The sequence below is a fragment of the Antechinus flavipes genome, chromosome 2 (genome assembly GCF_016432865.1).
Source record: "Antechinus flavipes isolate AdamAnt ecotype Samford, QLD, Australia chromosome 2, AdamAnt_v2, whole genome shotgun sequence".
Lineage (NCBI taxonomy): Eukaryota > Metazoa > Chordata > Mammalia > Dasyuromorphia > Dasyuridae > Antechinus > Antechinus flavipes.
This window is the reverse complement of record NC_067399.1, coordinates 218,630,606-218,657,598: the sequence shown is the minus strand read 5'-3', so window position 1 is coordinate 218,657,598 and position 26,993 is coordinate 218,630,606. Positions and strand designations below refer to the sequence as shown.

General features: G+C 32.7%; 1 protein-coding gene across 1 annotated transcript in view; it reads right to left on the bottom strand.

Moving 5' to 3' along the window:
• The window catches only part of NOL10 (nucleolar protein 10), a 108,102-nt gene that overhangs the window by 17,500 nt on the left and 63,609 nt on the right, over positions 1-26,993 (bottom strand). The window contains exons 14-17 of the mRNA XM_051976190.1: positions 18,055-18,181; positions 12,315-12,394; positions 12,037-12,135; positions 9,863-9,952 (exon numbers count right to left, since the gene is read on the bottom strand). Coding sequence (XP_051832150.1) covers positions 9,863-9,952; positions 12,037-12,135; positions 12,315-12,394; positions 18,055-18,181 — 396 coding nt within the window. The remainder of the gene's footprint in view (positions 1-9,862; positions 9,953-12,036; positions 12,136-12,314; positions 12,395-18,054; positions 18,182-26,993) is intronic.

Sequence of the window (26,993 nt, the reverse complement as noted above, 5' to 3'; positions counted from 1 at the left end):
AACTAGTTTCAAGAATTTCCCAAATGCCCCTAAGTTTTAAATACCACCATTGAAATAATTTATCAACTTCTTAATCAACATAGTTCAGCCTTCACTGATCAAACCTAACAATTTTCTCCTGTACAGGGGAATTATTCTTCAAAATATTATTAATGGGAGAATAGTATTTTGATGAATCATGAAATTTCTGAACAATAGCAATCAAATATTGCATTAAGAGTTCAGGCTGAAAGGAAAAAAATTATGCAGATATATGGGTTTAGAAATATTCCACACAAGCAATTTTTCCTATTTATTTTCAGAGAATAGGGCTTAAGGTTCTATCCATTCTGTACTGAAAAACATTGGCAATCAGTGAGCAGAGTATTTTGTAGACTCTAAAGTATCATATTCTCACCAAGTATTGTTGGTATTATGCACAACCCTTGGAAAAAAAATTGTTTTAAGTATTCATATGCTCCTGATTCCAATTATTTTTATTTTAATTTAGATGGAAAAAAATGTCTAAAATACATGTGTGTACAAATGTGTATGATTGTGTGCATGCATGTGTCTAAGTATATGTATGTATGGACATATGTGTATGTATATCCCTGCCTTCTTAAACAAATGATGCTTAATATTGCCTAATAATGTTTAGTATTCCTTAATGTTTACTTAATAACTCTAGGTCATAATTATTAACATTCATTACAACAGTGATGTCCTCAGTATCTACTCTTATAAGTAAGGCTACTAGTCTTGATGCAAAACCACCTAGACTGCTATACATTTTGAATTCTTGCCTCAGCTCCTTGTGCTCATTGGCTATCATATATTACTTTTTAGAGGCTCTCAGAATGCTAAGGCATTCCTTATACTAGCAGCAGCAGGCAAGCAGGCAGCAGGCAGCAGCATCACCACCACCACCACTGATAAAACTGCTTTGAATCTACTGTGTGCCATAAAATCATATTGCTGCATCTGTTAGAAATTTATGTAAAACTAGCTAGAATGGTTCTAAAAAAGGATGTTTTTTATGAATAAAAGCATATAAACTTTTTATGTATTTTGATTAAATGAAGGGCTGTTTTGCTTATTTCCTCCTTTTCAACTATGTTCTAGATAGGTGAGGTGCTATTTGATTAATTCTGATCCAAAGAAACAATTAGCAAACAGAACATAATAAGCAGCTATTTTTCACCTAGAAAATACATAAAAGACAGACTGAACTTTGTGAAATTCCACAATGCCAAGTAATTAGAGAAAGGAGTTTGCATATTTTCAATCACATAAGTAGACAGACGCTCAGAGATCATCTAATCTCAGATTCTTCTAAAAAAGCTTTTAAGATCACCTCAACTAAAAATGAATTCTACTTTCTGAAATTTGGCATCTCATTTTGCTCTGATCTTTTTAGGGCACTTAGCTCCCATTCCATATTTGTCTTTTGATCAACATACAATTGGACAGAAAAGTTGATGTCTTATCTATTATTCTAACACCAAACCTAGAAAAATACTTTGCAAATAAGAGCAAAATATCTGTTGATAGAAATTTTACTACTGGAAAAAACCAAGAGTCAGTGAGGTAAAATAAAATCCACATTAAATCAATTAATAGTACAGTCATAATTAAACTCCAAGTCTCCCATTAATTCTGTTCCTTTCTACTATGTAACACATATTTTCTTAGGAAAATAATAAAAATTCAATTAAACGATGAACGAAAACTTTAATATGTCGGCTTAATGAGTGCCACAATGTTGTCATATAATCATTACTTTTAGTAAAAATCATTATATCAAAAAATATTCTGAGAGCTATTTAACTTGTATTCTTTAATCATGGTGCTAATAAGATATAGCAGACTTCAAGTTGTCTGGAGATTTTAAAAAATCTTAAGACCATTGTATTTTAAATGAAGATTTTAAAAATGAAAAACTTTCTTCACCCAGTTGCAAAAACATTATCACTAAGCTTTTCCTCATCTAATTATTTGTTTATACAACTGTCTCAACCCAAAGATTGAAAGTTTGAAATATTTTCCAGTTTGTGGATGGCCAGTTTACTCAATACAAGAGTAAAATTTAAAAAGGAGATATCCTCTGTCATTAATGAAAAATGTATGCAAAAGATTATTTTAAAGTACTTACAATATATAATACATGGGAGATATGTTTATATGAACTGTGAATTAAGTGGTTGCTTTTTCACTTTTCATATCCTTTTATATTCGAGTTTTATTTATGAATTAATCAATTAAATCATTACACAGTAGATGAGAATAAAGATTAGCACTTCCCAGTTAGAAAGGTAAAAGCTAAAAATGATAACATTTTAAATGTTCTAACTGATTTGGCTTGAAATAACAGCTCACAAACATTACTGTTCTTTTTACCTCTGGAGTGATGATTTATTATTTTGATAGTTGAAAATGGTGCTTAATCATCTCTGAAGCTGTCTGTACAGCTCAGCATAGATATCCAGCCAAGAAACACCCATGGCCTAGAGATATTTAATATGACAATGTCTGCCATTAAACATGACAGTAGCTGCAGGAACAGATCAGTCACATACTGTACTGTGGCACAAAGATGCCAGCTATTATTCTCATTCTAATATCAAAGATAAGCCAAAGAAAGGAATGCACAGACACACAGACAATTCAAACAAATTATCTAAACTACTTCAGTGGATAGAAATGAGGAAAAAAATGTCAGTTTTGGAAGTCACACATTGAATTTATTATATATTTAAAGCAAATTCTATATAATAGAGATTCAATATTTTGTGTACAATCCTCAGCTGTTCCAAATTGTATATGGAAATGCTCACTGTTTTTGGTGTTTCATTGGAATATAAAGAAAATAAAATAGAAAAATTAAAAGGGCTCAGACCTGAACCAGTTTTTTATAATTCTAGTGACTTAGGTGCTAAGCTCAGAGTTGGGTTTTTTTTAATAATTAAATACTCTGATAAAGAGGTTAGCTTAATAGTTCATAGGTAAGACTCAGTCTTTGCTATCTGATTCAATCATTCAAATATTTATTAGGTGTGTATGTGTTGAAGGCAGAAAGGTACTTCAACATGGTTGAAAAGTCAGACATAGAACCAAGAAGAACTGTTTTAAATTCATGACTCTCACTCATTGTGGCTACAGGACCATAGGCAAGCCCCTTAACCCCTGTGTATTAGGCAATTCTCCAAGGCTTTAAGTTACAGACCTGCAAAATTCCCCATTCAGTGGAGTTCCTAATACTCATGAAATCACAAATCCAGTCCCTATGCCTAACAAGGGATTGTAGTAATCACTGGGGATACAAAGATAGAAAATTATACAGACCCTATCCTCAATAGAGGTGAATAATACCATGTGGGAAGTTAGAGAAAGGAAAAAAGAGTACCATCAAAACAAAACAAAACACTTTTCAGAAAGGAGAGAATACTTCCAATCTGAGAGGTCAGATAAAAGAACACACATTAGTTGATCTTTATGGAAAATAAGGACTCAAAGAAATTAGAAAAATATTCCAAATAAAGGATTTGGTTCTCATAAATGCATAGACTTAGATGACAGAGTACAGTCATCCCAAAATTAACCATTAGTTAGTTCAAATAAAGTATGAGAAGGGCACTTTATTGTAAAGCTCAGAGGTTCCTAACCTCTGGAGTCTCAGAGTAACTGCAAGGAGTCACTGAATCTATACGTAAACATTTCTTCTGGAAACTGAATAAACAATGTCTTGTATATATGGATCACTATTTTTAAATGTCTGAAAATGCTTTTGTGGTGAATAATTCATAATATTTATTTTTACTATGTCTTTTCTAAATCAAAATGAAGGGTACAACTAGTCATACAGTGAGTCTGAGGAAGTTTTTAAGGCTAAAGGGGGTATTATTTTCCCCCTGAAGCATTGGGGTTAAATGACTTGCCCAGGGTCACACAGCTAGGAGGTATTAAGTGTCTGAGATCACATTTGAACTCAGGTCTTCCTGACTTCAGGGCTGGTACTCTCTCTACTGAACCACCTAGCTGCCCCTAAAGGGGGTATTATTAAAATAGTAATTATTATTATTATATCTACCATTTATGTAGCAGGCTACAGATATATTATCCTATTTTATCTATACAACAAGAATAATATAGCTATCTTCACAACTATCTCTGGGATAGTATTGAAAGTGTCATAAACATTTTACAGGCACAGAAACTTAGAAAAATAGCTAAGAGACTAAAATAGACCAACAGTTTTGTAATGGGGAGGAATGGACAGATTCAAATCACACTGAAGTGTAACCATTTGTATGGAGTTGGAGATGTTGAGGTAGAAGGAAGATAACATAGATGTTTCAAGACTGAGTGACTAGGAATGGTGTCCTCACAGAAACAGGAAAATTTGAGAATGCCCATGTGAGTTGTGGGACAAGTCACACAGGCTGAAATTGTTAACTCAATAACAACTATCATGTGTACACTTATTTTACCCCTCAAATGTGTCACTTAGTAATTTCCTAGTGACAGGAGCAATGTTTGGGAACAAAAATAGAGAGTCACACCCAAGCACATTCTCTGTTCATCTTACTGCTTTATTATTAAGTTTCAAATGGACCAAAATTCCAGCAAAACTGTACAGTACAGTCTTCCAAAAGATTATATCCCAGATCAGGAGGTACTACCAACACTAATAAAACTTCTAGAGTTTTGAAAAGCAGAATTCAAAGGCAGAGCTAATGATCTGTTGCAGATTTAATTTCTCACTTAAGAAATAGTGTATTTTATCTATTGTTTAAAATCTCAAATGAAAGTTCTTTAATATACAGAGATATACATTTATCATTAGAGGACTTTCAAAAACAGTGGATTCTCATAGGGAATGGGGAACATCAATAGAATTTTTCTGGGTCATTAGCACTGCTAGTTCTGAATTCATGAACTGACTTGGGTTAGCAAGCTATCATAAAGTTCAATCTTATTTTTTTTTAAAAGCACAAGCCAATATAATATCTTACACTAGAATTTTTTATGGCAGACCACACTGCATAAAATACTACTCGTAATATGCAAAAAATCTGGATAAGATTTGCTGTTTGATGGTAGAACAAAAGAATTTCTAAGATCTTCATCACCATCCCCCATTCAAACTACAAACAAGCAGACAGATAATTTCTTTAATGAGTTACTGTTAGAGAAACTGGAAATACATTTATAGTATTCAATTATTCATTATAGTGAACTTGTGGCAACCCAATTTATAAAGCTCTCTTAAGTCTAGACCACCAGGATAGAGCTGATAGGAAGATGAAACTACAAGGATACAGCAGGAAAAATATTAAATTGAAGAGCCAGACAACCTCAGTTCTGCTAGCTATGGGGCCCCAGCCAAGTCACAACATTCGGAGGCCTCAGTTTCCTCATCCGTAAAACTAAGTAATTAATTAAATGATCTTCAAGGTTCCTCACAGCTCTAACCTCTGATTATTCATCAGGGCTGAAAAGTACACAAAGCAAACAATTACTAAAATGAAATCTCAATTTGAGTGGTCCTTCCCCTGAGGTCTGAAAGGCTACCACAACAAAATAGAAAAAATGTTGCTAAGGACAAAGAAATACAAAATTTTTCTCCTGATGATGTTATACTTCAGAAATATGATAGCATATTCATCCAAATTTAAATTTAGTTTTGAGGAGTTGATAATAACACTTTCTAGTGTTAATTACAGTTGGTAGAATTTTTTGTTTTTGGTTGGTTTTTGGTTTTGGTGAGGCAATCAAAGTTACGTGACTTGCCCAGAATCTCTCAATAAGTATTCAAGGGTCTGAGGCTGGATTTGAACTTAGGTTCTCCTTCCTCCAGGGCCAATGCTCTATCCACTTACCTGTCCCAATTATAGTTGTTTAGTTTTGACAGGCATTAAAATCACACTGAATACTTTAAGCAAAGCAAACAGCCCAGAAGCTCTGGTTGCTGGCAAACAATATTTACATGACAAATAGTTGGGTGTTACTCTATAATATGCATATTTAAATATATATTAAACACACCTACAAATTAAATCCATAGACCTGTTAAAACTATAAAGACATAAACTAAAATAACAACTGATCTTTGCAAATGCTCAAGGAATAGAGTGTTATAAAAACTAATAGCAGAAAAAAGTCACAGCAGCATTTCTGGGTCAACTCCATCTAAATTCTACTCACTTAAAAAAGGCTGAATATAGACTTTTAGAATTCTTGGAATATATTATTATAAGTAACTTATTTGACTTTAGAAGAAAAAAATGTTCAAAGCACAAAAGATATGCAAACAGAATAAAAGAATAAGAATAAAAAGTGTTAACACTAAAAAACTGGGAATAGTGAATTTGTCAAAACTGATTGAAAAGAGAAGCAAAAGTATACTTTAACAAAAGTATCAAAGAATTACAGAACTTGAAAGTATGAAGCTCAACAGTCATCTAGTCCAATCCATAGCTGAGAGGGATCCCCACCATAGCTTATCTAGCCCCCATTAAACAATCCCCAAGATGAAGGAACTGACCACCACCTTTCAAGGATACCACCTTTCCTACTTCCTACTAACTAGAACGTCCTACTAACAGGAAGTTCTTTCTGACATCAAGCCTAAACTGACCTCTCTGCAGTGTCTATTGATCCTCATTCTGCTCTTGGGAGTCAAAAAGAGCAAGTTCTAATCACTTTTCTACAAAGACAACTTTCAAATATCTGATAAGAAAAAACTTACCAGTCTTCTCTAAGCTAAACATCCACTAATTTTTGAAGGCCTTCACCACTGTTTGCCTTTCCATGGATACTCTCCAACTTATCAATGTCCTTCTTAAACTGAAGCAGCCAGAACTGAACACAATACTACAGAAGAGATCTAATGTAGAAAGAGTATTATCTCCTTTATCCTTGGGAAGCTGTGCTCTTATTTATGCATAACCTTAGCAGCTTTTGCTGTCCCACCAACAGAGCTGAGCCCTGCTGAGTTTGAAGTCAAATAAAATCACCAAAACTTACTCAGACAAACTTCTGTGCGAGGGAGACATATATCCAAATTTAAGCTCTTAGTCATCTCTACTGAATTTCATCATACTAGTGTAACATTCTCTAGCCAGTTAGGACCTTTTGGATCCTGACTCTGTCATCTACTGTAGTAGTGAGTCTTCCTAGCTTCATATCACCTGCAAACTTGATAAGCCATGCCATCTCTATCCATGTCAAAGTTACTTTTCAAAATGTTGAATAAGGCTAATAACACAAATTCTTTTAAGTATTCTACCAGAGATCTCTTGTCATAATGAAATTTTTATCATTAGCAAATGTTAAAATTGGCCATCTATTTAATTATGAACCCATCTAATTATGTTATTATCTAGTCTACATCTCTCAATCTTCCTCAAGAACAACATGCAGTATTTTATCAATTAAAGAATTTTGTCAACCTGAACTAGTTATGTTTTTGAATCAAGATTATATAATATGAGGTTTTCTGATAAGAAGTTTCTGTTACCACAGGACAATTAACTGGTTACAGTAATTATGCAGTAAGGGAAGAAAGTAACAAAGTGATCATTATAAAAATAAAGATTATCATTTTTTTAAAAAGAAAAAAAAAACCCAAAACATTGTGGTAGGAAAAAAATAAAGCTAGGTAGTTCTGACCAGATCACTAATTCAGATTATCACAAAGAAATCAGAAAACTTCTCAGTAGCAAAAAACAGATTTCACAAAATCCACATGGTCCTCTGAAGATAGGTCTCCATTCAGATCCTATTTGAATTCTGTAGTTCTAACAAGCATGGGTTTTATGAGTTACCAGACAATTAAAAAATATGGAATTAGTGGTTTAAAAAGAGCACTGCTTAAGGCTAAGACACTGAGACAGAAAAGAAATTAGAGATCATAATAAGGAAAGACCAGAAAAACTATAAAATATACTCACAAAAACTGAATAAGCACACAGGAATATAACACTTAGCACTAGAAGGGATACTAAAGAATCCATTTCAATCACACAATTTGCAGAACAACAACAAATTTACAGAGGATGGAAAGAACTTGGTCAGTCATATAGGCAGTAAACCACAAAGTCATAGAATTTGAGCCGGTCTTCTGTTTCCAAATCTTGTCCTATAATCACAATACCATAATACTTCTTCTAAACTCTAGCTATCTGATATCATGATTACCTTTAGACACCCAAAAGAAATTAAGTTAGATTCAGTACCTTCCAGTTTATCAATGCATGAAATTCTGTGCTCCACTTAAGAGAGCTATCAATCAAAAAACAGTTAATAGTCAAATTAGAGGTAAGCTTTAAGTATATGGAAAATGCCTCTACATTCAACTGTTCATCAATGATTACTGACCTGATGAAAGAAGACTTTTAATATACATAGTGAAAAGATAATGGAATAAAGGCTAGGAGGGAATTCGCCAGTACTCTCCTATATCCCCCTTCAAACAACATTAAAATAATGCCTCAAAATGAATTCTGCAGAGGCAAAACCAATAAAAGAATGGGGTAAAACAATCTGACAGCCCCAGTGAATTTAAAAGGTTAGCAAGAAAGTCTGAGATTGGAGAGCAAACTAGTGCAGGGAGAATTTTGCAAATCCATAGAAAACCCTGAGGGGTGACTAAATCAGAATAAAGAGATTTTTGGAGTTCTGAGCCCATAGACAGTAAGCGGGTTGAAAAACTGATCAAAAGATTACAAGGGATTCTTTGCTGGCAGTGGGATCTGTTGTATTGCCCATATCTGAATGATCTAGTTGGTAGTCCCAGAGCACTAGTAGGAATGGGGATCCTAGTCGCAATTCCAAGCAGAAGACAGTGCTCATGGTCACTCAGACAAAAGCACAGACCATACCTCTCCTTAGATCATAATACCTTAGAAGAACTAAGAGATTGAAGCTCCACTTTCCTGCACTTCTCACCCTGCAGTCCAATCTTGCTAGCTCTGAAAATATGAAAAACCTGATCCCCTCCACTTTTGAAGCTAAATTCAACTTTAACATAAAATTAAAACTCAAAAAAAAAGAAGAAAAAATGAGCAAATAACCCAAGAGAGTCTAATCAAAGAAACTCACCATTTTGGTGAGAGAGAAGATCTAAAAACACAAAATTAAAACAATAACAATTCAAAGGAGCTACATGCAAAGCCTCAAATTAAAATGTGGATTGGTCTCAAGTCATGTAAGAATTCAGAAAGGATTTTAAAAACCAAATAAGACAGCTACAGGAAAAAATAGAAAAAGAAATTAGAATGATATCAAAACATCATGGAAAAAAGTCAACAGCTTAGTAAAGGAAGCAAAAAAATAACACTACAGAAAAATAACACTTTATAATACTACCTTTAAAAAAACAGAATAAGCCAAACAGCAAAAGCAGCACAAAAAATCCACTAAAGAGAAAAACTACTTTAAAAAGCAGAATTGAACAAATGGAAAAGGAGGTATAAAAAGCTAACTGAAGAAAAAAAATTGTTAAAAATTAGAATTGGGCAAGTTTGGAAGCTAATGTCTCTATGAGGCATCAAGAAACAATAAACAAAATCAAAAGAATGAAAAAAAAAAAAAAAAAGAAAATGTGAAATTTCTCATTGGAAAAACAAAAGACCTGGAAAATAGATCAAGGAGAGATAATTAAAGGAAAACTTCTTTATTTTCTACAATGAAAACTTGATCATATAATCACAAAAGAAATGACTGGTCTAGGTCCAAAATCCAGGAAGAGATGACTACTGGCAAAGAAAACAAATCTTAACATTCTAATGATAAATTCACTATCTAATGTATTCTGGAAGGAACATAATTTTTAAAACAATATCCAGTGTGGACTGCCCTCATTCATACATAATTTTACCTTAAGTTTCTTTTTCCAAACAGACCGCTGCTTTTCTTCCTCTTCTTCAATTAACTTGAGAGCCAGTTCTTTGTTAACTTTGGGCAGTTTCTAATTGAAAAAGGAGCATAAAAATGTTTTAAAATATATTTCATGGACACTTAAAATTAGCTTTAAGGAAACTATATTTGCATCTGTGAGTTCATTAGCATAGGAAATTCCCATGGCAGAAATTTCTTCCTCCTCCATAAATCAGGAACTCTTAGAGATTACATGGGGACAATGAAAAGTTAAATTTGATCATGTTTGCAAAACTGTGTGTCAAATGAACTTTAACTCATGTTGCCCTTTTTCTAGTAACTTAAAAAGACAGCTTTTAAGGGAACAAGTTTTATAATAAAGGTAATTATTACTTGGTGATTACAGCAGGAATTAGTTTAGTCCTGACACACCACATTTTAGAAATAAGTTTCCAAAAGATTTGTTGAAAGTTTTAAAAGACCTTACTCCTCTTCCCCAATTTGGTAGTCCAAGATACAGGACAAACTCGAAGAAGCTGAATATAGCCTAACATAAGACTATGGGTCTGAAACACATGATGAGGCAAGAGAGGCCATCCTCTTCAGAACTCTCGAGTTTCCAAAAAGGAAAACTATTGAGAATTTCCCATTTCTTTAAATAATGCTTCCTTTAATGATTAGGTACAATATCTATTTTGGAGATTAAGAGGTTGGGAAGATCAGAGAAAATTCTAGTCCACTATCTTGTTATAAATAATGTTTGCTTAAGAACTTTATATTAGTTTACTGAGTGGATACGTATCAATTGGAGAATGGCTGAATAAGTTATGGTATATAAATGTTATGGAATATTATTGTTCCATAAGAAATGGTCAGCAAAATGATTTTAGAAGGACTTAGAGAGACTGATGCTAAGTGAAGTGAGTAGAACCACGAGAAAATTGTAAACAGCAACAACAAAAATATGCAATGATCAATTTAGATGGATGTGATTCTTTTCAACAATGAAGTGATTCAGGACAATTTCAACAGACTTTTGATGGAGAGAGCCATTCACACCCAGAGAGGACTGTGGGGACTGAATGTGGATCACAACTTAGTATTTTCATCTTTTTTGTCAATTGCTTGCTTTGTGTTTTTTCTTTTTTTTTCCTTATAGATCTGATTTTTCTTGTGCAGCATGATAATTGTGGAAATATGGATAAAAGAATTGCACATATTTAACATATATTGCATTACCTGCCATCTAGGGAAGGGGGTGGAAGGAAGGGAGGGAGAAAAAATTTGGAACATAAGGCATTGCAAGGGTGAATGCAGAAAACTATTTTTGCACATACTTTGAAAATAAAAGGCTATTACTTAAAAATAAATAAATAAATAAATGAAATGTTTGCTTTTTTTCTCTTTTTTTTTAATTCAGCTTTTTAGGTTATAGTATGAAATTAAGTTTAAAAAATTTACTCCATTCTATCCCATGTAATATTTTAATAACTAATAAATTGTGAGCGAAGAGAAATAGGAACATCTTGAAACAACTTCAAAACATAAATTATTTTTCTATTTCCTCTAAATGATGAATAACAATTTGCCAAAAATTTCTTATCTACAAACATGCATAAGAGGCCAGCTACCAGTTATTGTTTGTAGTCTTGGAAATTTTTCTCATGGCCAAAGACAAATGTACTAAAATATCAAATAAGAAATGTCCATTGTGTAAACAAACAATAACAACATGGGAGGGGGGAGAGGAAGGGTGGAAGAGAAAGGGGAAAGGAGAAGAGGGAAAAGTGAAAACTCATAGGGACTATCAGATATTCTTAGAATGAATTAAAATCATCTTGTCTTGGCAGATTTCCAATGTCACAAATAGATATTAACTAGAAAGTATACCCATCCACAAAACTAAAATATGATCTTTAAATAAGCACATTCAGCTAGGTGGCATAATATATGGAGCAACAGATCTAGTCAGGAAGTCCTGTTCACTATGCCACAGGACTCCTATATAAAATAATAAATACTTTTTTTTTTGTAAAGATGTCAATTCTATGTCTTATACAAAAACAAGCAGTATACTACATGATAAAAACCCACATAATACAGTGTTGTGAAATACAATCTTGTTTTAAAAAAGGAATGTTTCCTTCAGTAAACTTCAAAAGTGGGAATATTTACCTTTAATTTGACTCTTTGTGCACGAGTTTCTTCTATCTTCTGTCTAATTCTATCTTTCCTGTATTCTTCATAAGCAAATGGATTTACCATCAATTTCACCTTTTTACAAGAAAAATTTAAAGACAAGCAACATAACTAACAAGCATTGGAGGTATAACTTCAAAGAGCAAAGACATTCTTTAAAATAGCATACTATGAAAATATGTAGAAGGAAATATATAATATATACATATGCACTCATAGTTTCCTACTTGAATTCATATTAATCATATGTTTACCTTATGATAAAGTCTTATATCCATGAAAAAACCATGCATATATGCCCGGAGTAAAGGTGATCCAATGAGGTGTGTAAGACCTAGGAGGAATAAAAAAATTCACTCAAGATAAAAACACTTCATCTAAATTTGATTACAATACCACAAATCCTGCTATATGTTTTAATTCATTTACTTTATATTAGTCATAAACATTACTAAACCTTTATATGAAAGGAGATTAAAAAGCTCTACATGTTCCTCATCCCACTAATATAAATTAATTATTTTAAATATTAAGTAACAAATGTAATAGTAAAAATAAATCATCTTGAGTTAAGTAGAATTTAGGATGTTGTACTTTGGGATAAGCAAGACATATCTTTTTAACAAATACTTTAGTCATGATTTAAAAAAAATTTTTTTTTAAAACGGAATGTCTATGACTTGCTTAAGTATCACATTTATTGAGTTTTGAAAGTGAACAAGATAAAAATCTAACTCTCCATTATTCCCACTATCTACTTCTCTCTTCACATGAAACTGAACACTGATAAAAAAAATAAAAAATAAAACCATGCTAATTGGGTCAATCAGTCAACAAGAATTAAGCCTATTTTGTTCTGTGCTAGACACTGAAGATACAACAAGAACAAAAATTAAAGTCTCTATCTTCAAAGATCTTACATTCTCTCAAGGAGTGTGTGTGCATCTGTGTTCATTCAAATATATACAAAATAAATACTAGGTAATTCAAAAGAGATGGAATGAGAGGTTGAGGTCCATTAATAGCTATGGAAATCATTTAGAAAATTGTGCTAAGCAATGATGGCTTCTAAGAACTACATTTGGGGAAAGCAGGAAAACTTTCTGAGAAAAAGAAGTGATGTAAAGGCAAGGAGAAAAGTGAGGAACATGAAAAAGGCCAGTTTGGTTTGACCATAAAGTATCTGAAAGGAATTATGTATGATAAACCCAGAAAGGCTTAAATGAGAAATAGAAGAGTGTGCATTTGACTCCAGAGGCAATCTTTTCCTTTTCCTTTCACCATCAAACTCCCAGAAAGTTTTGTCTCTATCTGTTGCCTCTTCCTTCTCTTCTCCCATTCTATCTAAACTATTAGTAATCTGGCCCTTGCTCCAGTCACCCTACTAAAGCTATGCTAAGTTTAATAATCATTTCTTAGATACTAAATCTGAAGCGCTTTTCTGTCTTTACCATTCTGTACCACCCCCTCACCTGAATATCCTTTTTCTCCGAGGCTTTGTGACAAGCCTCCTAGGCTTTTCTTCCTTGTTCCTTTTACTCATCTAAATGCATCTATCTTCTTTTAAGCCTCAAATATAACTGTCCCCTAAAGTTCAGATTTCAGTTTTTTCCCTCTCCTCTCTCTACTTATCTCAGTCATCTGATCACCAAAAGTTTAATGATCAACTTTACAAAGAAGACTACAGAATCTACATATTTAGCTCTAATCTTCTCTCTTGAAATAAGGATCTGAATTTTTAATCATCTGCCCCATCATCCACAAAAAATTAACACGGCCAAACCAAAATCTTTTAGGCTTCTTCCCAAGCTCATCCCTTCTTCTAAACTTGACTTTTTCTACAGACAACAATACTGTCTTTCTAGTCACCAAGATCTGAATTATTGTTATGACTGAAACTTTCTTCCCTCACCACCCACATCCAATTAGTCACCAAGTCTTAATCATGCTTAACTTCACATCTCCCACATCTATTCTTTTTTCTTCATTCACATGGAGACACTTCTAGTTCAGACTCTCATAATCTCTTCCCTGGACTTCTGCAATAGCTACCTAATTTGGTCTTCCAACTGCCTGTAGAAGGAATTGAGGGGATTAAGATATCAAGTGGCTAACTGTGGAAACTTAGTGAACCAAACTGATTTCATCTTGTGATTCAATTGTGGAGCTAGCTCAGTTCTCTCTCTATTCAATTATGGGTGTAGTCCAAGTTATCTTGTAAGGAAATATTATTCAATTGTGAGAATTGAGAGAAAATCCCATTGCACTGTTTGAATCTACAAAAACAATCCAGAAAATTGTTTTTACAGGTAATTGAGGAAAATATTAAATAAAAGAAGAAAAGAAAAAAGTAAAAAGTTTTGGTTTAAGTTGTCAAAATTGTACAAAGTATAGCTTATACAAACTATAGGAGATAGTACAATCTATCCTATGATGATGGATCCTGTCCCTTGACCAGAGTACCTAATTCTTCCCAGTGGTAATGTGATCAGCTCTATTTAAACCTTTAAATGAATATAAATATGAAGCCATGTGATAAGAAGTCTCTCTGTCACACAAAAACCATTGCTCCCCAAAAGAAGCTAAATTCTGACCAACAGAAAGCATTAGAAGATAAAGAAGGCTGATGCTAAAAAGTGCATGGGCTAAAGAAAATGAAGTTTAATCTCGTCACAATACATTTGTTACCATTTCTTAAAACTCAGAAATAAGAGGAAAATGAGAACAAAAAATTATTGCTTTTGCTTTTCTAATTATCCCAAGAGATTTTAATGTAATAGGGATTTTTTTTCCTTTAGATACAAAGGCAAAATGCATATTACTTTTTTTTAAGAGTTAAAATTTTGTTACTATCTTTTATTTTTACATTGTTTATTATACCATGCTGGGAAATGAAGACAAACAACTGCTGGGAAGAGCTGGTCATATTTGAGTTTTGCCTCTGAAAGCTACTGACTATATGACCCTGGGAAAATTGCTTAACCTCTCAATATTTTAGACAGATAACTTTCTACAACTAAAATTTACAAAGAATGTCTTGACTTTCATTGGAAAAGGGCATTTTCTCAGTAGATGTTCCCTACATCACTAATCTACAGTGATAGTATATTGCAGCCATATTGAAAAAAGGGTAGCATTGGACTAACTATTTATTCATACTGAGAATTATTAAGGTTTAGTTATAATTTTTGCGCTTTTTTCATAGTGATGAGAATAGACCCCAAATCCTAAAGGTTACTGAGAAGTACCAATGGATACATATTTGGGTACAAGTTGCAAAGAAGTAGTGCTTTTTATTGTATTAGGTAGAACTCCCTGACAATTAGGATGGTCTCATGAAGTGAGCTCCTTGTATTTCATTAGACATGCTCAAGCAGATCCTAAATGATGCTTTTCATATAGAAGCCAGGAAGTCCTGAGTTCAAATTTAATCTCAGACATGTAACTAGCTGTGTGACCTAGGAAAAATCAATTAACTTCTTTTGCCTTAGTTTCCTTATCCACAGAAGCGGGTACAATAACCCACAGGGATATTGTGAAGATAAAAATAGATATTTGTTAGCACTTTACAAACCTTAAAACACCACATAAATGGTCCTTCCCACCACTTACCTTCAAAAAGTCATCTCTTATAAAAAAGGAAAAAAACAGTCAAGCAAAGCTAATCAAGTATAATTATTATATGTAGTGTTTTACATTCATTGTCACCTGCTCCTACAAAGAATGAATACATACTTCCTTTAATTAACGCTTAAAATGAGCAGAGTAGTACCTACATTTTCTTTCTCTCTCTCTCTCTTTCTCTCCCCCCACCCCCCCCACACACGTACACATATATGTATATATGTATATACTTACAGAGAGAGAGAAAGAGAGAGAAAAAGAGAGAGAAAGAGAGAAAGAGGGAGACTGAGTCCTAAACAAATAACTATTAATAGATTTGTATATTTTTAGAATAGTTCCAAAAAAATGCAATAAAAGACTGATCTAGCCCATCAGTAAAAGTATCCAATATTAAGTCAGCCAATATTTTCAAATTTAGCACTCAGAAAATAAAATAGTCTATTTTTATCATTCTGGAATTAAAAGAAAAGAAGATGGGGCAGCTAGTAGGTGCAGTAGATAGAGCACCAGCTCTGAAATCAGGAAGACCTGAGTTCAAATCTGACCTCAGACACTTAACACTTCCAAGCTATGTGATCCTGGGCAAGTCACTTAACCCCAACTGCAAAAGAAAGAAAGAAGGAAAGAAGGAAGGAAAGAAAGAAGGAAAATGCAAATTGTAAAAGAAGAAAAATGATATGCTAAAAAATTAGGTGTGATTAAAACATAGCTTTTAATTATCTACTAATAGCTACTCTAGTTTTACCCACCAGATTATTTTTAAGACATTCATACAAAAGAAATGAAATTTTGTTCAAATCTGTGATAACGAATCCTCAAGTTTTCTCATTCTGAAAGACTTATTCCATTTTTACTCTACCTATAGTTTTGTCAGGAAATATGTTTTCTTTAATGCAGAAAACAGTGTGGCACTTCAGAGATGCTGAGTGACATTTTATTTTGTTACTTTCATAGCTAAAATAACTAAAACACACATGAACAAAAGGGGATTCAGTATTTGAATTCTACCATTTAGGAGCTCAGATTTTTTTTTTATTTTATTCTGTGTTTGTGATGGGTATTTTTTCTGTTTGCTTGCTTTTTAGGTAAAAAAATATGCTATCTTATAACCAACAGGAAAGATATTACTTAATTGAGTTTAATGATGTGTTTTAATACTTGTTCTCCTCAGATGGCATATCACTCCCTACTTGCACAGATTTTTCTTTTTAAGTTCCAATGTGCTTTCAAGTATTTACAATAAAAACCTTAAAATATTAACTAAGCTCTATTAAAAATAATAGAATTACAGTAATTAAAATCTTAAGTCTAACCCCCAAAGCAGGGATATCCTTTATAGCAGAAATGTCAAATATGTGGTCCATAGCACTCCTTGGTATAGTCTGAATCAGATTAAAATATAATTGGGAAATATTTTTAAAAATTAATGAAATTAAATGAAACACAGATAATAGTAATGTGATTTCCTAAATTAATATGCAACTTTTAGAAATCATTTTGTATGGTTCTGTGGCCCCACTTCTATTTGAGTTTAACATTATTGCCTTAAAGGATCTGAGAGGTGTCATCTAGAATCTACCTGAGCATGTCCTTGATATTCTTAGTATGAATAAATATTTAGTCCATAGTTACCCTGTCCTATTATAGAATCTAAAATGATTGGTACCTCGGGAATGAAATTAAAATTAGCTTCAGTAGGACGAGAAGAACAATTTACATTGTGACCATAAGACAAAGAAAAAAATACAATAATAAACACAAATAATGTGAATGGAAATTCATACTATTAAAAGGCTTCTCTGAATAAATAAATTCAGATAAATAACCAATAGTGGTTTCAGAGACTGAATGGTGAAGGGTGCTTTCCACCTATCAAGGGAAGAGAAGTGGTGAACAATGGATAGAAGTCACCTTCATATTCTCAGATATAGCCAAAATATTCCTTTGTTTTTGCTGGCTATCATGTTCTTCTGGGAAAGATGTCACTGGGAATTTTACAGTATATGTTTAAAAAAAAAAAAAAAAAAAAAAAAGAAAAGAAAAGAGCATGAACTAAACATTTTAAGAATAAACAAAAATGTTAACTATAGCTATTAAATATAATTTCAAAAAAGTTAAGGCTGAATTCCAAGGCCAGGTATAAGAACTTCATTTCTGATGATGTGTACTACTGTTCTCTGTTAGAAAAGATAACAGACATGACTATATACAGGAAAGCATATTATTTCAGCTGAGAATATATATTTATTCTCTGCCCACATCAAAATATCAAGGAATTGTCAGTAATTATTTATATTCAAAACTTGACAAAGAAAAAGTGAAATAAAATAAACAAAATAAACATTTATGGCCATAACTTTTTTTTTTTACCTAGATTATCAAGATCTTTCCTGGTGACAAATTTGTAATCATCATAAACTGTGCTTTCTGGATTCTCTTCTAATTCTTCAGTCAAGTTGTCTAAGAATGAACACCATCTAGGAGCAGGACCCAAAACCTGTGAGTATACATTACAATAAAATTAGATAATGAACAGTTACCCTGATGCTTGACAAAAATCATATGTTCCAGTCAAAGTGAAAAAAATTTATTAAGTGCCTAAATATGAGGCCTAGGTTTAAGTACTTAGGATACAAAGATAACAACTGTAATAGTTCTTTACCCTTCTAAAATTCTCAGCAAGAGGACAATAAGACATCTTTACAAATATCTATAAAAAAAGAAAAATAAAATTGTAGAAACAGAAAAGGTTAAAAAAATCATGCAATTTCTGCCCAGAATAATCACTTGAATCTGAAAGGACAAAGAAAAGCAATGTAATACATGAAAGATACTAATAAAATGGAAGACAGAGCATTGGGGTTCAAATCCTGGCTCTGGTACTTGTGTGTGTGTGAAGGTGGGAAAGTTGTGTTGCCTTTCTCTGTAAAATGAGAGGACTGACTAAATGATCTCAGAGGTCCCTCCCAGCTCTAGATTAGTGATCGTGTGGTACTTCGAGGAAGAGGCAGCACCCGAGCTGGGTCAGGAAAGACAAGAAAGATTTCAGCAGTTGAAAACAGAAAAATTCCAAAAGGATGAGTAAGTCCATGATCAAATATTCTGAAGTAGGGGAAGGCTACATGGGTTCAAAGGTGATCTGATAATCCAGATGAGCAGAAACAGAGCTCCAACTAACTAGAGCCAGAAGAAAGCCTTAATTATTAATCTATGAAATTTTAATTTTATTTATATAAGAAACAAGAAGCCACTAAAAATATTTGAGCAAAGAACTGACATGATCAGAACTATGTTTTGGGAAATTTACTTAGGCAGCCATTTCAAGGATGACTGGAAAGGGGTAAGACTAGAAGTTCATTAGTTATTAGCCTATTGCAATGTTCCAGGTAATAAGGAGAACCCAAAACTAAGGCAGTGGCAATGGGAAAGGAATAGAAAGGACAAATTAAAAAAACGAAGGAGCTAACACTAGCAGCATTCAGCATTAACTGAACACAGAGAGGTCTTTGTTTTCATATCCATTTGCCTTATTTTCACTTCTGTGATACATCTAACCATTAGCAAAGCCCCTGAAGTATGGCTTTCAGTCTGTAAGAACTGAGCCCAAATTATGGATCAAGCTTATATCATCATTATCGTCATTGTCATCATCATTACTATTAGTATCTATGGTAACTGCAAATGTAACTCTAATTTTCAGAAACTCCTTTCCTATGCAAAAGAAATTTTTGTATTAAGTATGGCTTACTGAAATCTTTGTTGCTTGCATGTTGAATAGTTTTCTTTACAAGGCTCCTTGCAGCCTTGAACATTTACTTCTTAGTTACCAAGTACCTACTATCTGCAAGGTTCTGATGATACAAAGAAAATTGAAAAACCGCCACTGCTCTTAAAGGCACTTAAAATCTGATAGAGGAGACAACACAATTATGTAGAGAGACAAAATAATTGGAAGATACTTTGGAAACAGATTCAAAGAAAAGGCATCAAAATTAAGGAGGCCTAGGAAAGTCAAGAAGCAAAGGTGGGACTTTAGTTGACATATGAAAGAAACCAGGGAAGCCAGAAGGCAAGCATGAGAACAGAGAGTTCAGGCATGGGGGAGAGTCAGTGAAACATTCAAAAGTCTGGAGAAAGACTGTCATACGCATGCCAAAAATGAAAAAGATCTTTTCTTCTAATCTTTGCAAAGGGTTTTGTCTCTTTCTCTGACCTAAGATAACAACAGATCCTGTCAAGTATATTCCCAAGCTATTTATTAGTATATAAATTGAGTAAAATGCCAAACCTAAAATAACCACAGCCTGTATATCAATCTTAGGTTAATCATAGGAACCAATTTAACAAATCCATAACCCCAGACAATAGGCACACATATCTAATATCATATGAGTATCATAAGTCAATAAAGTATGAGTAAACAAAAAACTGAGTAGGATAAGTAAAGAGTGAATAAATAAAGGATGGTTCACTAGCTGCACTCCTGTGCTCCAGCCAATTAGGATTCAGAAAAGACCACCCACAAACTCACCCCACACATCACATTCCACCTGGCCAATGTGCATTCACAAATCTTTAAGAACACTTAAAAAGTGAAGAATCTCACTGAGAAGAACTTAAATAAAAAGGGAGGCCTTTCCACAATCTATCAGCAACTAGAACAATTCAGTCTCAACAGAATTGCTGCAAAGGACAGAAGACGATAATAATACTATGTTAGATGATTAACTATGGTACAGATTTGGCTCTTCAATAGTGAGATGATTCGGGCCAATTCCAACAGACTTGTGAAGGAGAAAGGCATCTGCATACAGAGAGAAGACTGTAGGATCTCAAGATGTATTTTCATCTTTTTTGTTGTTTACTGGCTTTTTTCCTTTTTGTTCTGATTTTTCTTGGGCACCCATGATAAATGTGGAAATATGTTTAGAAGAACTGCATATGTTTAACCTATATTGGATTATTTGCTATCTAGGGGAAGAGGGTAGAGAAAAGGGAGGGAGAAAAGTTTGAAACATAAGGTTTTGCAAGGGTGAATGTTGAAAACTATCTTTGCATGTATTTTGAAAATAAAAAGTTATTATTAAAAAATACAGAATAAGACTGGTAAAAAAATAAAGTAAAACATTTAAAAAACACATTCATTCAAGGACACATTAAGAGGACAATTTTGTTATTAGCATTTAAAATGATAAAATTCAACTTTTAAAAAACTATGTAACAGAAGTTCAAGGTTTCATATGTAAATTTTTTAAAAAGTTCTTTAGTGAAAGTCATGTTGGGTTGATGATAATGAAGTTCAAAAGAAAAAAGAAAATTTAAATTAAAAAAGTTAATAGTTGGAAACATCTTTAAAAGTTGCAGTAAAATCTATCATTTGATACAGAGGCACTTGACACTGATATAATTATATTGAACCCTCTCCTCCCCAAAAAAGTGCAAATAAAAAACCTAGGTTCATTGTTTTTCAGATGGGTAATATTCACAATGAATGTTTTAAGTTTATGATCTTTTACTAAATAATGAAAATGTTTTTCTCTGTTATATTTTGATACAAATCCTTTCCATCGTGCAATCAAAACACTGAGGGAGAACACTTAGTCCAACAGTTATGATAGTTAAATGGAAAAAGGTCACTACAGAGACCCTCCCTTCAACATGAAGCTTTTAGCGAGAGGAGGAGGATGAACTTCAACCAAATGGAACTTTTTATGACCAGTTTCCTCTCTAGTTTTGGGACTAATCATTTAAATGAGAAAAACAAGAAGTTATAATGGAAAGTGCAAATCTGTTATTCTTTAGAAGGTTCACTGTGGGAGGGGATAGTGGGGGAAGAAATATATAATCACAATAAAAGAACAAAGAAAATTCCACCCTGTTAAACAAGATGACAAAAACACAGCATTTCATGTGGATAAGATATAATTTAGTTGTATTACCAAGTTGATGTGGCTGAGATTTATTTCTCACAAAAAACAAGTGAGGAAAATTCTCAATCACCATTATTTTCAAGGTATTCAACACCATCCAATAAAGAAATTACATTTCTGTAAGAATGGTCCCAAAGAAGAGACATGAGAAAATACCTCCCTGTACTCCTTGCAGAGTTAAGAAGTCCCTAGTGTGTAACACTGTTTAGTTTTCATATTTTTTTGATCTATTGATTTTGCAAATTGTTTTTTCTTTTTAAAAATGGGATAGGTTGAAGGGAAGAGAAAGGATACAGGGAAAAATTCAGGCAATGTAAAAGAAAAAAATGATAAATTTTTTTAAAAGAAATAACATTTTTGTATATTAACTTATGGAACAAAGTGTTTGATACAAAATGAGATATTTCTCTAAATTTCTTTTCCATAAAATGTAGTACAATTGAAAACATTTGTCAATGAAACTTTTGAAAAGATGGAAAAGTTTACAAAGTTTTCAAAGAAAATGGAATTGAAATCCGTTTAATTACATTGAGGTCAAGTTCCAACTCTAAAGTCAGAGCTATGTTTAATCACTCATTGTAGGTAGCATTATGGAATGTAAAGAAGCACTAGGTTTGAAGTTAAAAGATCAAAAAATGGAAATCTAACTCAATCACTTAGTATCTACATGGCTGTGAGCAAGGAAGACCCTTTACCTTTCTAGAGGTATTCTCCTGCGTTCTCAAAGAGTTAGACGGCCCTCCCTATATGCAGCTTACAATTTGGTCAGATAAACAAATCAAACTAACTGGTAAAAACCAATAAAATTAGAATACTATGAGAAGCATCACTGCGGCTTATTGGGGTCTAAGAAAATTCTGTAAAGGAAATAAGAGTTGAAAGACAGGGAATCCTTGGATGGCAGAAGAATAAAGTAGAGAGTGGGAAGGCATTCCAAGATTGGGGTAACCACACAAATAAAGAAACAAGAGAGAAAAATATATGACATAGTGGAAATTATTAAAGATTATCCAGTTACAAAAAAAAGACACATATGGTATTTCTGACTCAAATGCATTACACTACATCTACAAATAAGGTGTTTTTTTTTTTTTTTTTAATAGACTGGTACCCTGTAGTCACTAACTTCAAACATTTATTAAAAATCAACAACATCAACAACGACAACAACAAGTCTATTCCCTACTACAGCAACATACAGAATTAACTGAATGCTTTCTAAAAGATCAAGAGAGGTGTTTTGAATAAAGTAACCTCTTTTTTTTTTCTTAAATAAACATACTAGAGCATTGTCATAATATTATAAATTAGAATTACATTTAAGTTAGCTCTTTCTTGAAGCTTATCCAAAGGAGACTGGAGAGGAAGACGAAGGCTACTGAAAGACTTCATTATAAGAAAGTTTCCTCCACATAGACATGACAAGAATCCTGAAGAAAACATTAAAGTTGGGCTCTAGTATACTTATTGACTTCTATTTGAAGACTAGAAGACTACAATATCACTTTCAATAATCTTTTAGCTATTTAACTTCATTAAAATCAATAATTTTCTTAAATGGCCATAATACTTCATTTTAGGGGATTAACCAAACATTTGAATAGAATCTTTTTAAATGAAACAGTTAATGGAATTGTTTCAAATTACTTCCCCACGAGAACTGTTCGGTTCTGCAAATATGTATTGTATCTAGGATATACTGCAACATATTTAACATATATAGGACTGCTTGCCATCTTGGGGGGGGAGGAGGGAGGGCGGGGAAAAAACGAAACATAAGTGATTGCAAGGGATAATGTTGTGTAAAAATTATCCTGGCATGGATTCTGTCAATACAAAGTTATCATTAAATAAAATTAAATTAAAAAAAAAAAAAAAAAAAACAAATTACTTCCCCACAAAGAGGTTTTCATGCTACAATAAATAATCTTTCAAATCAGATTTCTGATTGTAAGAGTTTATAGGAAAAAATGTTTTCATCAAAAACAAAATTTTATTTAGGGGATTGGCTCCATTTATCACCTTTTCCCATTTCCCATTTCCCTTATAAAGAGAAAAATGTCAGAACAAATTTAAAGAAGCTGGAATTAAAAATCAGACCCATATAAGGTATTTTCTCAAAAATCTATAATTATATATTTCAGAGAGGCCAAAAGAAGTGATTTAATCAATAAAAGATTTCTCCAATTCCTATTCTGCTATTAATGCTTATAGTACTTACTATATGTTTAAAAAGTCACTGATGTCTAGCCAGAACATAACATTTACCTAACTCTCAAGACAGTTAAAGCATTTCAGTTTTTGGATCAACAAATAAAAAGTAAACTATGTAAGCATACTGACTTTTTCTGTGTCTACGGTCAAAATTTTTGAGTTTTTCATGTTTGCCAATAACATGATTTTATGGGAGATTTTATTCTGATGCTAAGAGCAATGAGTGCTCTTATGCTTTTATACTAAAGGGATTTCAATTTTGGAAGATATGTAAATGAGTGAAGGAATTCTGACGCCAATTTCTGCCTTTAATGGTCTAATCATCAAGTCAGCATTTTGCCCATTTTAAAAAACTAAAAAGTAATTACTTAAATTACTATCACCCCTTTAATGATAATGTTACCATTACCACCAATTGTCTTAGTAGGTCCATTCAGACTTAAAACAATCTGCATCTATCAACAAGCCATATGGCAAGATTTTTATCTCAAATGCAGCCAAGTATCATAAAGTTCTTGAATTAATCCACCCAAGCAGAATAACTAATTTAAAGGTACATGAAAATACATACCACAAATGACTGATTAGGATCTATCTCCAAGATCAGAATCTGCTTCACAATTTACAAGTCAAAATTCACACAAACCTTCCAATGGAGAAAATGGCCTAGAGGCTCTTAAAATTCTAAGAATAGCAAAACTGTAATACAAATATTATAATTTACCAATAATAAATTGTCAACAAAGAGACAAAATGAAAACATATACAAATTCCAAAGAAATACAATTACTATAACTTTCCCATCATTCATAACACTATGAAGCAGCTATGTGGCACTATAATTGAAGCCAGAAGGATTCAATTTCAAATTCTGACTCAAGATATTAAATAACCATGTGACCCAGGGACATCACATAACCTCTCTCAGCCTCAGTTTTCTTCATCTATAAAATTAAGGAATTGAAATCAATGGTTTATAAGATCCCTGTCTACATCTAAATCTATGATCCTAGGGGCATTTAGACAGCACCGTAGATACAACACCAGCCTTGAAGTCAAGAGGATCTGAATTCAAATTTGACCTTACACACTTAATACTGCTTAGCTGTGTAACCCTGGGCAAATCACTTAACTCCAAATGCCTCAGAAAAAAAAAATAAATCTATAATCTTATGATATAGGAATTTCATGATTTTAGATATTATCAACACAAATAAAAAAGAATTGTCAAAACCAAATATGAAAAAATAACCTAAGGTTACTTAAGTCCTTTCAAACAACTCAAATCAAATTTTTACTAACAAAGACTTGTCATAATCATCATTACTTTAAAAAGTTTTTCTAATCTAAAATGTTTAATAAAAAAACGGACCTCAAAATATGCATGGAAAAAAATTGAACAAAGTTTTAAGTAGCCACAGATTAGTATAAATAAAAATATCCTTCAGTTATCTAAACTCATTTTTCGGAAAAATCATAACAAACAAATCAAACATTTGTCATTTTACATATACTGGATTGACCATTCAAAAAAAAACTGAATGTGGTTTTGAAGAACCATATGAAAAAATTTTTGAAAAAATATGGTTTTGAATAGATAACCTATTGAAAAAGCCCATTAAATTCAACAAATAAACAAACATCTGTGCAAAAGGCAATATGTCAGGCTCTAAGGACATAAAGAAAAAAAAAAGCTTTAGTATTCAAAGAGTTTATATTCTCTGTGTGTGTGTGTTTGGGATGGGCAGTTTGGTTCAATAGAATAAGGCAAAATAAATGCATGGTAATTTAGGGAAACAAACATTCACAACATTAGCTTCTATGTGTATCACACACACATACACATACACACACACACACACACACACACACAATCAGTAAAAAGAGTGACAGCAAGACAAGAACAAAGGAGTGAGAGAAAAGAGAGGCAGGCAACTGGGTGATACCATGACTGCTAGAGTCCAGAAGAACCGAATTAAAATGAGGCCTCATATTAACTTTCTGACCCTGGGTAAATCACTTCACCTCCATCTCCTCATCTATAAAATAGGAATAATAGTAACACCTCTTGCCAAGATTGTTGGGAGAATAAAAGAAGGTACTTTAAAGTACTTTGGACAACTTAATATAATATAAATGCTAGCTATTATTATATTGACTCAAAATTTAATATGAGGAAAATAGAAAGCTAAATTATATGCTTTTATAGAAGAATCAAAACTGCAAATAATCCAGAGAGAGAGGAAAGGCATAGAATACATTTGACAAGACCAGTAAAATAATAAATGAAAATTTGGGAAAAAAAACTAAGACCAGTGCTTATTACCAAAGATAAGATATGCATATAATATATGCATATGATTTGCATAAAAGAATATATTATGATCGTTTAAAGAGCAAAAGCAAGGGATCACAACGGGACAGAAGAATGCAACTTCCTTGATGCCAAGACCTAGATTTCATTCTTGTTTTCAAGTCCCCAGCCACTAGGACATAACAGATGTTACATAAATGCTTGCTGAATTGAATTACTAACAATCCACATGTTGCCTTGGCATATTTTTTATAACCAAGGCAGAGCCCTAGCAAGCTGCATAACATCTCTAAGAATCCTTCTCATTCTTCTGAAGTCGCACAATTGCCACAGCCTCTATGAAACCATCATTCCCTCCTCAGATTTTCCTAGATTATGGCTCTTTCCTTGGCTCCTTTTACTGTGCCCATATTTGTATGCTACCAGTATAATATAAGTTCCTTGAAGGCAAGAATTGTCATTTTTGTCTTTTAGTTTTTGGCACAGTTCCTTGACTGGAGCAGATACAGAATAAATGTTTGCTAAATCAACTATAACTTATGTAAACTTTCTCCAAAGCCCCACATTGTGCTCTGTAACCACAAGGTGCTAAACAAATGATGGTTGGCTAATTAATGAATAAATAAAGTTGGGTTACCTAATCTCCAATTATCTCTACAAATATAAAGAATTGATGATGTGTTATTCCGTAATAGATAACAACTGATCAAAAGGATGTGAACAAACAGTTCTCAAGGAAGCTAAAAAATATTCGACCACACAAAAGAATGTTTCAAAACCCCTACTAATAAAATAAATTCAAAACAAAACAATCCTAAAATTTTACCTCACCCCCTGTAAATGGCAAAGAC